Consider the following 14,361-nt stretch of genomic DNA (forward strand, 5'->3'; position numbering starts at 1 on the left):
TTCCACCATATATTATGCTAAGTTACATTTCATCTTTTATTAGCAAAGATTATACTGTCAAGAATATCATTTTCATATCTATTTAGTAGTAATATACATATATAAGCTTTGTAGACCTACGTCCACATATAATACATGGCACGATACTACGATTTTTTTTTTTTGTTAATATCGTGACTATATCAGTAATTATGTATTATAAAAAATAATTTGCTAGCTATCAAAATACTTTTATATCTTGAATGAAATCTTAACATTGTATACCATTTTAACAGTTGCTATTGTACTCGATCAGGTTTACATAAAAAGCAACATTTTAGAGGAAAGAATTTATAATTTTCTTTTAATTTTCTTTGTTCCAATAGTATAGAGTTATTAGGCTTAAAAAAGGTATCTCGAAAAGCATTAAAATGTATTATATAAATTAATATTATAATTCATGGCTTAATTAGGCCTTAAATTTCTAGTACTGTGCAATGTCTAAGACTGCGGCAAAACATTCTATGGATTTACGTTGCGCTCGCTTGATCAGAAGAAAGATGTAATCTGTCTGCAAGAGGTTTTACATATACCCAACCACCATCTTTAGTTTCTTTGAACAGCTGCGAAGAAACACGATTTTATATAATCATACAAAATATAAAGTTTTAAAAAATGCATACCTTCGTTTGCCAATTAATGTTATTTTCTTTTCTAAGACGAGCTTCTTCTCGTTGTTTCTGTTCAATTGTACATTTAGCAGCAGTGGCTTTTTCCATATCATTAATTCTTAATCCAACCGTAACATCCCGCCAAACTTTTCGCGATTCGTGTTCTTCTTGTTCACAGACTGGTTTTACTAATTTTCTTTGTGTAAGAAGTTCCTTTACATCCGCAAATGTTTCAGTTCTCTATAAAATTAATATTTTCGATAATGAATAATTATCTAAGATATGCAATAATTATAGCAGTACACTTCATACTTACTCCATCAATCCACTTTGCTTCCATAGCACCACTCCACTCTCCATTTATAACAAGAAAAGGTTTTTTCTCTCCTGGTTGAGTAATTTGACAAGTAATTCTGTTACGTTTACCGCCGTAAAAAGGTTTTGTTAAGAATTCTACAGTAGCTTGGAAGCCAGTTTGTGTGCAATGTATAACTGCAGTTCCTCCTAACTCTATCCATGGTACAGTGAGAATAGATCTACCATAACCATTAGGAAAAGTTAAAACGTATTCCTCTCCGTGCTGTAATACATTTACCCAACCTTTCCCTACATTATGTACTCCTATACTCAATCCAAGAAATTTGCTTTTTGTCCATACATGTGCTCCAAAACTAATTTTTTTTGCATAGTGTTCAGCATAAAACGCGCTTACTAGAATAGAAATAATATTATTTCTGTTATAACTAGCAACGTTTCTCTAAAATATAATTATTAATATACTAAAAACTTACTTGGAGGATGATGAGAAACTTGTTCCGCAACAAACGATAGTTGATTTTCTTTACACCAAGGTACAGGACCCTCAACAACTACTTTTGTATCAGTTGAGCTATCTACATTGTCAGTGGGTAAATCCCAATGACATCTAAAAATTTCACCTAATATTGGATTATATGGTTTTTTAGCTACCCCTGATTTGCGACCTGCATGGAAGCTACATAAGTACCAACGAACTACTTGAACCATTCTATCTTTTGGAGTGGGCATATCTGCTATGCTAAAATATACAATACATTACTGTAATGTATAACGTGATATAATTATTTTCATAACTTTTAATAATTTATATTCAATACAGTATATACCTTACAAACTGATCTGGATGGGTGAAATAATCTGCATACATTTCAAGAAGCGACCTGCGCTCTAAAATAAATGTAGGTAATGCTACTTTTGTCAAATCCATGCCAATCTTTACTTGGGATAAAAGATGAGTCACAACGGATCCATGAGATTCCATGGAATCCACTAAAAAGCAATACAGTAGTAAGCAACTGATTTTATTTGATTTTTTAATAATTTCCAAATAATAATAATATTTACTAGAATAATAATTACTAACTTTCTGTTTCACTCTCCTCCTCATAAAGAGCTGTAACATAATTTAATTTGTTAAAAAATTTTATATGTCAAAAAATTAAGAAGTTTATGGAACAAAGTAATAAAGTTATTTTTAATTATCTATACATTTCAATAATGAAAACACAAAAATCATGTATGTAGTATGTTACTTATTTAAAATAAAAGGAAAAAAGTATGAATCAGTTTGAAGGACATCGCTAAGTTTGGAGTATTTTTATCTGTCAAGTGTTTTATGACAATTAAAAAACTTACTCTTTGAATCTGCATCCAGCATATTGTCTTTTTGTAAAATACCAGCTAATATCCATTCCTAAATACTGTCACTGTGCGAAATTGACTATACGCGATATAAAATCTTTTTTCTGAGGAACGAAGTACACAGAAAGGACGAAAATATTCGAGTTTGATAAAAATTTGTTTTTTCTAGCTTTGCCATACTATCAAACATTCAGGCTTGACGTTAAATATAAATTTGAGGACTATTTTACGATACCGTTACGTTAACGCGATAATTCACGTGTTGTGTAAGATGTTCACTAAAATCAATAAGTGTAGTTTGCAGATAAAGTCGACTGGTGCAAACCTGCATTATCGATGCTAACGGGTGAATTTTATTATAAGTATAACACGCGTATCGTTTCATGAAATTTATGAATTATTATAGTTTGATTAATTTTTATTGGCGATTTATTTGATATTATGAATGGTTTAAGACAGATGTAACTTAAGGGAATGGACTCCCGAGCCTTGTATGTGTTCCTTACACACTCACGCAGCTCCACACCACTGTATACGTACACGGAACTGCAAGGGCTTGCGTTCTGTCCTATTTTTGTCACGACAATGCAAATTTGAGTCCTTTCAATAGTCGTTTTCGCTAGATAAATGTTCAAACTTGTGTGCAAGCTCCTATAGGTAGTCTACTTTTGCTCTTTTGTGTCATAATTAATAATAAGCAAGCGAAATTTGATTTCATTTGTATACATTTGTATACATACTCATATTTTTACTTTAATCTTACACACCTTTTCTTAGATCTTTTGCTTCATACCGTATTATTAATATTTACAACATGCATATGTACAGTAGGTAAACATGATGCAGAAAGTATCTTATATTTATTAAATAAAATTGAATTGCAAACTTACTTACCATCATAATCAACTGACCCATCACCTTTTGTTGGTGGTAATGGAGGCTGCTTTCGATTTTCACTGAAACTAGTGTCAACGTTTGCCTGTGATCGTTCGCCATCTCGTCGTCTACTGAAACGTTTAATTATTACTATAAAATTTATCAATATCTTATATTTTAAATTCCATGAAACTAATAACTACTTACACAGCGATATAATTTTGTATCGCAGGAGGTGATATTTCGTCTGCTGCATCGTAATAATCTTCATCTTCATCCGAGGATGAGTAAGAAAATTGCGGTACTGGAAGATCTCTATCTACAACAGCTTTACAAATAAAATATCGTAAAAATATATATTTTAGATTTAATTTCTACTTTACTACACGTAAGCAAGGAAAAACCGATTACCATTTGTCAATACAGGTACCCTTGGTTCTACACACTCGGAACCTAGTTCAATTCCAGTTTGAACAACTGCCTCTGGTTCTCTAGCTGCAACTAAAATTCAACACATTACAAATTTGTTAACAAAAATACATTTTATCTACTACATTCAAGTAATTACCATGATCTAAAGCAGATGAAACGTGTATTGAATCAGTAGGTCCCCTGTATATACCATTTACAGGTATTGCTGTATTCTAAAAGTATTGTATTAGTGAAGCACATTTAGTTAAGCAAAAGAAACAAGTTCAAATAATTATCATACGTACTACAAGTGAGATAAAATGGACTCATAATTATGTTTAATTTTTACCTTTGCAATTTGCAATTGAACTATTGTATGCTTCACAGAATTAAGTAAAGCATTGGCTTGGGTTAAAACTACTGTATACTTTTCCTGCTTTTCATCGTCTTCTTCAGCAGCAGTTTTCTGTTTTGTTTCAATTAATTTTATTTGGTCGATTAATAATTGAAGATAAGCATCTGCTTCAGCTACTTTGCGATCAAAGTCTTGTCTAGGTGGAGATTTTTTAGGATCCCATCTCTGAAATAATAATAAATCCCATTTCGTTACATAATTTATAAAGACATGAAAAAAAGAATTAGGTCATTTAAATGAGATACAAATCACATACAGCATGTGAATGACGTAATATAGTATCTTCCAAAGCACGAATCCAACGTTCTCTTTCCTCTGCATTCCGTGTTTGAAAATGAAAAGTTTTGGGATCATCTTTGTATGATGATGTAGTAATTGTAAATGTGCTATCATCTTCGTCATCTATACCAATAATAGCACCTCTTAAACGAACACATCCTCTACGTGCTCCTCTCATCATTTTTTCTTTACTCTGAAATTCAATAAAAATCAAAGTCAGTATTATTGCATAACATAGCATTGGAATTAATTGTAAAACATAAATTAACTGAAAAAACTGAGCCAAAACCAATACATTGAAACTAAAGGAAATGTTTGTCAAAACCACACTAGTAGTTATCTCAAATCAATTTCATTTACAAAGTATGTTCACAGGTATTAGAAATAATTCCTTTATGTAAATAATTATAATACATTAGATGTTAATGATTAAAGTATACAATTTATAACATAAAAATATTTATGTCAATATTAAATTTATTCTTCAAACTTGGTTTATCCTTATAATGTACATTTAATAAATATATCTTTAATACGAAATTTCATAATTTTGAATTCAGAAATCAGCTGATTATGACAGATACACAAACTGGTTTAAAAAAAACTAAAGTTAAATACTAAAGAATACAGTCAACGAACAAACAAGTAAATCGTATTAAACAGTGTACGATACATTTGAAATTTTAATTGAATATTACTCATATTTTTTGGAAAAGAAATAGGGTGTAACCTGATAGTGACACGTAAAGAATAAGTATGAAACACTATGATCGTAGAATTAAAAATACTTTACCGTGTAATATGATAAAAGTCCAGCATTATCGTCCAAAACAAACCACCGATATTGCCATCCGTTAACAACGTTTGTCCATTTACTAAGCGAACCTTCCATCGTCGACATTGTTATTTGTTGCACACTGTTATCTGCGAATGGATAAATATGCATGCATATATATAATATGCATGCATAATACGTGTTTCTGTACGAATCTATAGAAAGGTAACTCTATAAGAAGAAGATTAACGTAAGACGAATTTTCAAATAAGTGTTACTCGTGAGTAAGTTCGTCATTTGCAGATACACAAAATATCACGTTTAAATTGCATCAATTTATCAATAGTAAGTAATCCAATTTGAATTCATTGCCGCAGATCTTTCTTTCGTTGAAGTGATCTCGCTTGATAAAAAAAAAAAAAAATCGTTTGACCGGCCTGCTATCCTTCTAGTTACTTCCTGTAGTCTACTATTATGAAAGATTCTGTTACGAAAATAATATATTAACAATTACAGTGTAGAATAGGGAGAGTCGCGTGAAAATGGTTAAGAGTACGTTAATGCAACAACTAACTTTTTATGTAGATCGAAGCTAATCGAAATAATTTCTAATAAGTAAATGAAATATTTCGAATTCGGATAAATATTGAGAAACGAAACAAACACATATTCGATTTAATAGCTCAAAAACGTTCAGGCGAGTATTATACGTGCCCAGTCAGCTGATTAATTGTTTTTTCACTAAAAACTGACGCATGGCAAGTGTGTAGTGTACCCACATCATACGATTGTATATCAATGAGAAAAAGAACGGTGGCAAATAAATTTTGCGGAATCTGTGAATGTGTTTAATACGTGTTTTGTAAATATGCATGGCATTCTATAGTTGCCATTTATACGTTCAACGAATTATATTTTAAGTTACCTTGCGAAAATTATCTTGGAGGCATGACATTCTAAGATAAAGAAAATACAGTGGTGAAATGAATGATTTTTAAAATGATATAGAATGTTATGTTATTCTATTTAACATTGTGCATATGTGACATGAAATACCATACATTTTAATGACATACAAGTTTGGATAGTGATCTGGTAAACTCTGACTCAAAACATAGAAGTAATTACAGCAAATTATAATCTTTTTTTTTATAGTAGAATATAATTGAATTCGTTTTCTGATTTATTATTTCATTATAAAAGTCATCTAACTAGTTTTATACTTTAGTAAAATTGTACATTAAGATCAATTATAATTTAATACGTCTTTAATTTAACAGTACTAAGTAAACATGGAGGAGAAGCATGGTTCAAGTGTATTGGAAGACGAAGAACTAGAAGAATCTGAAAATATAATAATAAATGAAGTGGATGGATTACCAAATGTGCATCCTAATTACCAGCAGCTAGAATTAGAATTTGATGTAGGAAAAGGTCATAGCGATACAAATGCAAGATCTATAGAAGACTTAGTACACGATGAAGATTTACCAACATCTGTTATTGTAACCAATGTAGATCCTCGGGTTTTTAAAAGTGATGAATTGAAGGTAATAAAAGCATCTCATCCTCTGCATATTGGAGCCATGAATGTGTATCTAACACAATGGATGTACTTTAAATCTTCTCTTTATAGCATGAAATAGAAGATCTTTTTAAGGAGTTTGGGGAAGATGCAACATTTCAGTATTTTAGATCATTTAGAAGAATGAGAGTAAACTATAGTTCTCCAAATGCAGCTGCAAATGCAAGGGTACAACTACACCAAGCTCACTTTGGAGAGACCGATATCAATTGTTATTTTGCACAACCTGTTACGCCAATAGGTTTGTAAAAATATATAGGGTGAGCTAACATTGATTTTGATTGATTAAAACAATTTTAGCTCACTCTATATTTTATACTATAAAAATTGAAATTAATTTTATTAATAATAAATACTACACGTTTCACAGACATGGAAGACCAACACCTCCAGCCACCAGCACTTACTAAACAGTTCCTAATTTCACCACCTGCTTCACCACCTATTGGTTGGGAACCCAGAGAGGAAAGCGAACCTTTAGTTAATCATGATTTATTAGCAGCTATAGCAAACTTATCTGCAGGTCCATACATTTAAATCATTTTTTTAATTTTTCCTGTGTAAACAATCGATTACACGATTGATTTTGCAGGAGGTAGTCACGAGTTGCATCCTGGAGGTTCTGGACAACCAGGCATTGTTGTTCACGTTTGTGAGACGGCAAATCCTGTGAAAAATGCTCCACGTATACAACATACACGTTGCCCAGAACATTCGTAAGCAGCTCCGCTAGAAATATTGTCCATTCTATGACAATGAGTTATTTATCCATCCAAGAAGCAGTTAGATGCATTACAGACAGTGGCATTCAACACTCTAAAGTTTTAATTGCTATATTGCAAAATTGACATTTCTTGTGGCATTAGTGTCATATGAAATGATTTGTAAATGTTTTTTGCTCAGGCCAATACAGTGAGTATTTCATAAAAATAATGGAGATAGAATATAAAATCTACTCTGATACATTGTCACAAAAATAATCTCTGTTTTCAGATAAATAATATTATTTTTTGCTAATAATGCAAACAAAAATATATATCATAAAAAAACGTGATATAATGAAATAGCTTAAAAATCATTGAATAATTACTAACGTACAAATAAATCATTAGACAGAAATACTGCACATATTATTTCCGAATAACTTTACAGTTGTTCTTAAGTTCTTTTTCTTCGAAAAAAACAAATAAAAGTATTAGAAGCTTATTTATCATTGTAAAATCTAATAAAATTAACATTAATGTGTCAAGAATAAAAAGTATTAAAATTAGCGATATCAAAGTTGTACATTGAATTATTGATGTTGTATTCTCACAGAAGATACATAAAATTTAAGGATTTAGAAAATATCAAATTAATTATTTCGAAATGTGCAAATAAATTAGCTCGAAGGATACAAAATGGACGTGTGTGCAATGAGTTTAATAAGGGCAATTATAAACATTGATGTATATTTAATGTACATACATGTGACTGTGAGTGTATATCATGTGAACGCATGAAAATTGGTGTTACCAAGGTTATTCTTTATTAGTTTTTAATTAATCTGTACTAAAATCGAAACGATAAATACTTTTTTCCTCTAAAGAATGTTAACAATTTTGAACTATGAATAATTGATAAAGGAATTATAAATAGCGTTGTTTCACTTAAAGAACAACTCAATGCAATTAAAAATATACATATTACTCGCGATATGTCAGTGTTACTGTTTTATCACAACAGTAATGAGTATGTATATGTATATATAAATGTATATATTGTTCCCACTCATATGAAATATCTATATTTCATGTTGGTGTAAAATTTAATCTACTATAAAGCTGTTAAAAATTTATAACTATGTTATAGTAAATTACTTTTGTGTGAATAAATACGTTACCAGAAATTTAATTTTTGTAAGTGAATCTCATGTATACAAACTGAAAAGATTTCAGAACATTTTTGTTAAATTATTTAGTTTAAATTACTCTGTATTAAATGAAATGTTTTAAAAAAAATATTTCTTCGTTTTTATTTTCGTTATCATCCTAACGAGAAACTTTGGGAAGAATATAACCAGCAATAAAATATATCAGAAAAATATAAAAAAATCTTGTTTTTTTTAATTCAGAGATTATTTACTTTTACACTTGTCATTAGCTTAGTGAAATAATATAAAAGCTTTATACACATAGACATTATTAGTAGTGTTAAGTCATCGTCACATAGTTCATGATACGATCGTGCGAAATTCTTTCAGCACAAGGATTATACATTGGATTATTATTCTAATAAAACGAATCTGAATTTATTTAATGCCACATTTACATGTGTTGGTATAGGCCATTGATTGTATGCTTTCTTTATATGTATTTTCATTTAATTAAAGTTTTTGTAGACGAAAATACATATTTAGTTGAATTTAAAAAATTACGACGCAATATAAAATAGAATGCAAAAAATGTTACACGAAGAAAGTTTTGTAGTTAGTAGTATTTTTACAACTGAGGAAAATTGATAAAAATCAACAATACTTGACAAATATGTACACATACAGTAAATCAACACACACGCGCCTACATCATTTATGTTTCGATATATTACGTTGCGTAATGTACGTACAGTGGGTGAAACAAGTATAATGAGGTACTTGAGGCACACTCGAGCGGTTTGTTAAGCGATACCCTTGCTGAGTACAAGCAGTCGAATAGGTTTTCTTTCTATTAAAAAGTTGTCTGTTGACTATAAGGTTATACTTAATGGACTTTGATTCATTTTTATTTCTTTATCATATTTTCAAGAAAAAGATTTTCTTGTAAAAGTTGCATGGTACCATTTCTTTGGAGCATTCAGATCGTTACTAGCATCCAAAAAGAACCAGTGCAAACTCGTCTCTGAACTTTCGATATCTTATATTCAAGAGCATTCAAGAGTACTACTGCCTTCGCTCTCTAAAGTTTTTATGACATCACTAAATTCATACCACCCACTATACATACTATGTACATACATATACGTATATGAACACTATCGTCCAAGATTAAAAGTGTCTCTGGCAATTATATTTAAAATTATATGGAATCATCTTTAAGAGCATGTAAGTATTTTGGGCATCCTTTGTTCCTAGCAATAGAGTAAAATAATTGAATTCAATAGAAACATACATTTTAACACAGGCGTCGTAAACTAGACTAGTATCTTAAAATTTGTTTAAAATCGATGATAAATTTTATCATATGGAACATTGCAGTAACGTTTTTGCTTAATGATGTACATACATAACCAACCACAGTATCATATTTAATTACAATTTAAGAACGATATGACTTTGTATGTTGGTAGTAATTTTTCACTTCAGAGATGTGTTTTTTTTCCTTTGTGAACGTGTTACAAAAACATTAAATATCTTTCAATTACATTATGATTCTTTGAGCATACACTTTCATACACAAAAACTGAATTTTTTATAAAAATATAATATTAATCATAAGAATTTGAACAATCTTGTACGTATGTGTAATCCCAATTTATGACATGTATACAAAAGTGTTTATGTCGTCGTCGTGTCTGCGAATATATTTATGTTCTATGAGCCATTCAATTTGTTCTTTTATCATTTTTTTACTTGGCAAAAACATGTTCTTCAATATATCAACTAATTCAGTTTGCAACTGAGCGTTACTAATCTTCTTACGCATCTTTAGAATCTTGATGATTGCTTCCTGTTAGAAGAAATGTGCGACTTATAAATTTTACTTGACAAGAACGAGGTTATGTATTCGAATGTAAGACATACCTGAACCCTTAATATTCTAAGTTGTACAATGGATTGGTTGTCTTCTTCTTTACTTCGTTCAGTTGACAATTGAAGTCTTCCTATCAAATTAATTTTACCTCGTTTTTGTAATTTTCCATTTTTTCTGCAAATTAAAAATAAAGATTAACGGTGTACATTTTAATATCAAATTTATTAAATATAATACTAACACAATGGCAAATTCTTGGTTCACCCAGAACCTCGTGTCATTCGCAAAGTCTTTGGGACTGTGCGCGTGTGGTTCTACTAAGAGAAGTTGACGTTTGAGTTTCGGGAAAGCGCATAGGGACCATAAAGTTCGTCTCAGTTCGGGATCAGGCAGTTCTGTAGCCAATCGTAAATTTTCATAAGATATCCTTTCGAATGGTCGCTGATTCCAAGCGAATAAAACAGCCATTTGAAAAGTCGTTACGTCCACATCGAAGCGTCCCACTTGGTTGGAAAATGTAATCTGGAACACCATCCAAATTGGTTGCAAGGTGAAGCTGAAAATTAGAACCGAGATATTGAATTTTTTGAAAAGTTCTATTCGATACCCTTGTTTACCGCATCAGAAAAATTTATCTTATTCTGTTTCGATAAATGTATTTAATTAAAATTACATCGATATTTCTGTATCTGTATAGAGGTTTTCTTTTAATCCATAAATGTTCTTCATGAACGTAAAAATAGCCGTCCTAACATTTTCTGACATTTTCTTTCTTACCGTGCCATTGGACATGTGATGATACCACTGTAATTTGCGACCGCTATGTTTTTTCTTATAAAATTCCTCTACTTCGGGAATATAATCTTCTAATTGTAACGGTAAACTTACAGTGACGCGTTCACTGCCTCTAGCCCATGCACCTGCATTTAATATCTACAGAAAATTATATTCATTCAGTACCTATTTCATGGCATATATACCACAATGCCTCATCTATTATAGCTAGTACCTTAATATTTATACTGTCCGCAATAGCAGCCCTACACTGTTCTTTGAATTGTTGATTAAGATCTTGAGATACTTTAATGTCTTGAAACATTCGGGCCAATTTATTAACATAATCAGCAGGCATTCCAACTTCACGAAGCCATTCAACCATATTCTCCTCTTTCTCAGAGTCCGCGGATGTATCTAATATTAAGCGGCGCGTTAAATGAGCTTTATGATAGCGCATAAAGACATCCTTATTTTGAACATATTTTAACACTAATAACTGAAAAGAAACCAATAAAGGATGTATAAGACATGAACTATTGTTTAATATTCTAAATCTGTGGAATACAGTTAGTTGAAAAAATACTTACGACATCTCTCAACTTGCTCTCAATTTCATCAGAAGTTAACTTTTTACTTAACGGAGTTTTTCTAAGTAACATATCACAGTAGTTAGCGAGAAGTTCTGGACATTTTGATTCTGGCTGCCCATTGTTATTGTTGTTAGGTTTGTTATTTAAAATCGTTGTACCGATACCAGAGCTTTGGCGAGCTGGTAATTCTAGTCTGAATACTGTTGCATCGTTTACAACAAGTTTATAAGCTTTATCTCGAGCAGTTAGGAAACGAGGGTCATCGTCGAATGCTTCCTTTACGAGGGTTGAGAATCGACGAAAAAGGTCTAATAGTCTTTCAACATATTTTTCAGAATCTTGCGTAATGACATCGACGGCTGCCATCATATCAGCCAAACCTGCGCTTGCTATATGTTCTTCTAAATTTCTTAACATTGGACCAACACCTTCGGGTACTCTGTCCATTAGCTTTAACATTAGCCTAAGTTCTATAATTATAATATATCCAATATCATTATCGTAGAAACACTACCGAAACATGGCGACAAATAAATGAAAATATGCTCACGATCCGTTTGGTGATGTTGAATCATTCTTGGGCATTCCGCTAATATAGCTGGCTTAAAAGTTGCTACTAACACACGTACACAACAATCAGTTAAAAGCTGTACACTTGCACTGTTTGGTTCTAAATATTTTTGAGCACGAAGTTCTTCTTCTCTCAATTTTGCTTCTGCATACCGCATGTAATTCTCTACACCGTGTAACGACAATTGATCTGGTGCTTTCACCCAGTAGAAAGCTTCTGTTGCTTCTATATATGCTGCTTCAAAGTTTTCTCTGTAGATTTGTAGCTGATCCGTTGTATTTGAACATAAATTTACTGCAATTTGTAGTAAAATCATGAATATGTAATATGACTTAGAATATATATCTTGTATCTTATACATAACCAAAACAATTATTACCATAAGATTCTCTAACACCAATAACAAGTTGTGAATCAAATGCTTCACCATTCCTTTCAGCACGAATAAGTCGCATAGCTGAGTCCTGTAGTTTTTGTTTTATTTCTCCAAATATACTTTGGTTCCAACTATCCAACATCAACTATAATAAAAGCAAAGTATTATGAGATGATATACATTGTGGAACTTGCAAATATATAATTAAGTGTTACCTTTCTGACTATATCATCCGGCTGATTTCTTTTCTGAACACTGGAAGTTGTTTTCCCAGCAAGATATGTTTCTAATTGTCTAAAAGGTGTTGGTAAATAAATACACTGAGTAAAAAATTTCCTCCATTCTGTTATATATGCTTTTAATAAAGCTTGTTCTTCTTGATGTGCTAATACCCTCTATAAAAAATATAAAATAATAATTTATGCTTCTTCAAAGAATACATATGTTGTACAGCTTAAAATTATATTTTATACCTGCTGAGCTTGTTTTATGAAATCCATTATATCTTCTTTAAGTGCATCTCGTAACTTGGGAGGACCTTTTTCATCCCACAAACATACCAAATGAACAGAGTAAAATAAATCTTGCCATTCCGCTTGAGTTACAGTTTCTTGCTTCAATAATTTCAAAATGATTGGACGCATACATGGCCACTTATCTTCAAACGTGAATTGACTCTTATCCTAAGCATGTAATTGTATTAAAGAAACTAAAGGAACACAGTAAATTAAATGTTACACTTATGTATTCATTAAAACATGTATTTAACGCAGGAAAAAATGTACCACTTGGTATGAATTTTCAAATATTTATAGCAATACTTGTTAGTGGATTATTAAATGAACAGAGGATGTAAATCACGATAAACTGTTGATCTGAAAAATGATTTGATTGATTAGTGACCTGTGATTTAATTTAAAAAGAAAAATGTGCACTAAGAAGAAAACCAATAATAATACGTTTACGTATATTTATTAGTTTATATTTATTACATTTATAGTTTACCAGATACGTTTACGTATATTTAATGCAAAATTATACATGTATCTGTAATTGTATATTTTAATACGTTTTTTGACAATTCGAACATTGCACAGGTTATCAAGATTTACATATTATCAGTCAGTACAAAGGAATGCAATATAAAGCATTAAAAATTATAAAAATTACGTTGGCACGTGTACATCAATATAAATCGACTTTAATTACAAATTGCGTTATTTAATGACAACTAACCTTTAACATCGTCGCCATCACAAATTTTTGACATGTCCTATACCACAATGCGACTAAGCCAATGAGTATACATCGTACTGTGAACTGATTAATCGTAAAGACTAGAACACAGTCCAATACAGTCAAAATGTTCTTAATTTACAGTCTCATACAATTTTTTTATCGTTAAAATGTATTTATTTTCGTATAATATTTTTGTACACTTTAAGAATGATTAAATGATATTTATATTTAAAAATTACTTCTACTTTTCTTTCAACAGGATTCTCTAGTATCTAGGATGTCAATTTTAAATTCATAATAAAAAATGTGTTTATTCCTGATTGTTTTTGTATATCTAATTTTATAATAATAACATAAATATGTAGAGGAATTTAATGTAACTATGTAAATAGTATTTAGCATGCTGTAT

At 30.7% G+C, this 14,361-nt stretch overlaps 3 protein-coding genes across 9 annotated transcripts; 1 reads left to right on the plus strand and 2 right to left on the minus strand.

The window, feature by feature from the left end:
• Window positions 1–10: 10 nt before the first annotated feature.
• LOC128887973 (oxysterol-binding protein-related protein 9) lies at window positions 11–5,788 on the minus strand. 3 transcript variants are annotated; one of them, XM_054144513.1, is made up of 14 exons: window positions 5,661–5,788; window positions 5,105–5,235; window positions 4,289–4,504; window positions 3,967–4,197; window positions 3,775–3,850; window positions 3,618–3,707; window positions 3,414–3,534; window positions 3,225–3,337; window positions 2,053–2,082; window positions 1,796–1,958; window positions 1,442–1,707; window positions 967–1,361; window positions 663–890; window positions 11–602 (listed from the first exon to the last, which is right to left on the minus strand). In XM_054144513.1, exons 2-14 carry the CDS (start codon window positions 5,210–5,212, stop codon window positions 510–512), a joined length of 2,130 nt encoding a protein of 709 aa, XP_054000488.1. In that variant the 5' UTR covers window positions 5,213–5,235; window positions 5,661–5,788; the 3' UTR covers window positions 11–509. The 3 variants fall into 3 exon arrangements, with proteins under 3 accessions (XP_054000488.1, XP_054000487.1, XP_054000486.1); XM_054144512.1 differs by lacking the exon at window positions 5,661–5,788 and having other exon boundaries at window positions 3,225–3,334; window positions 5,105–5,273; XM_054144511.1 differs by lacking the exon at window positions 5,661–5,788 and having other exon boundaries at window positions 5,105–5,273.
• Window positions 5,325–8,671, plus strand: LOC128887977 (protein sarah). Of its 4 annotated transcripts, none has more exons than XM_054144524.1 (5): window positions 5,325–5,431; window positions 6,367–6,636; window positions 6,723–6,912; window positions 7,042–7,194; window positions 7,264–8,671. In XM_054144524.1, the coding sequence occupies exons 2-5, from the start codon at window positions 6,379–6,381 to the stop codon at window positions 7,389–7,391; spliced, it is 729 nt and encodes a 242-aa protein (XP_054000499.1). In that variant the 5' UTR covers window positions 5,325–5,431; window positions 6,367–6,378; the 3' UTR covers window positions 7,392–8,671. The 4 variants fall into 4 exon arrangements, with proteins under 4 accessions (XP_054000499.1, XP_054000497.1, XP_054000496.1 ...); XM_054144522.1 differs by lacking the exon at window positions 5,325–5,431 and adding an exon at window positions 5,466–5,783; XM_054144521.1 differs by lacking the exon at window positions 5,325–5,431 and adding an exon at window positions 5,831–6,206.
• A 340-nt stretch (window positions 8,672–9,011) lies between these two features.
• LOC128887972 (cullin-5) lies at window positions 9,012–14,100 on the minus strand. 2 transcript variants are annotated; one of them, XM_054144509.1, is made up of 11 exons: window positions 13,950–14,090; window positions 13,187–13,396; window positions 12,929–13,108; window positions 12,717–12,858; window positions 12,317–12,631; window positions 11,764–12,236; window positions 11,409–11,672; window positions 11,177–11,332; window positions 10,641–10,921; window positions 10,450–10,573; window positions 9,012–10,375 (listed from the first exon to the last, which is right to left on the minus strand). In XM_054144509.1, the coding sequence occupies exons 1-11, from the start codon at window positions 13,965–13,967 to the stop codon at window positions 10,181–10,183; spliced, it is 2,358 nt and encodes a 785-aa protein (XP_054000484.1). In that variant the 5' UTR covers window positions 13,968–14,090; the 3' UTR covers window positions 9,012–10,180. The 2 variants fall into 2 exon arrangements, with proteins under 2 accessions (XP_054000484.1, XP_054000485.1); XM_054144510.1 differs by lacking the exons at window positions 9,012–10,375; window positions 10,450–10,573 and having other exon boundaries at window positions 10,641–10,955; window positions 13,950–14,100.
• Window positions 14,101–14,361: the final 261 nt, after the last annotated feature.

Source organism: Hylaeus anthracinus, unplaced genomic scaffold (assembly GCF_026225885.1).
Source record: "Hylaeus anthracinus isolate JK02 unplaced genomic scaffold, UHH_iyHylAnth1.0_haploid 11989, whole genome shotgun sequence".
Lineage (NCBI taxonomy): Eukaryota > Metazoa > Arthropoda > Insecta > Hymenoptera > Colletidae > Hylaeus > Hylaeus anthracinus.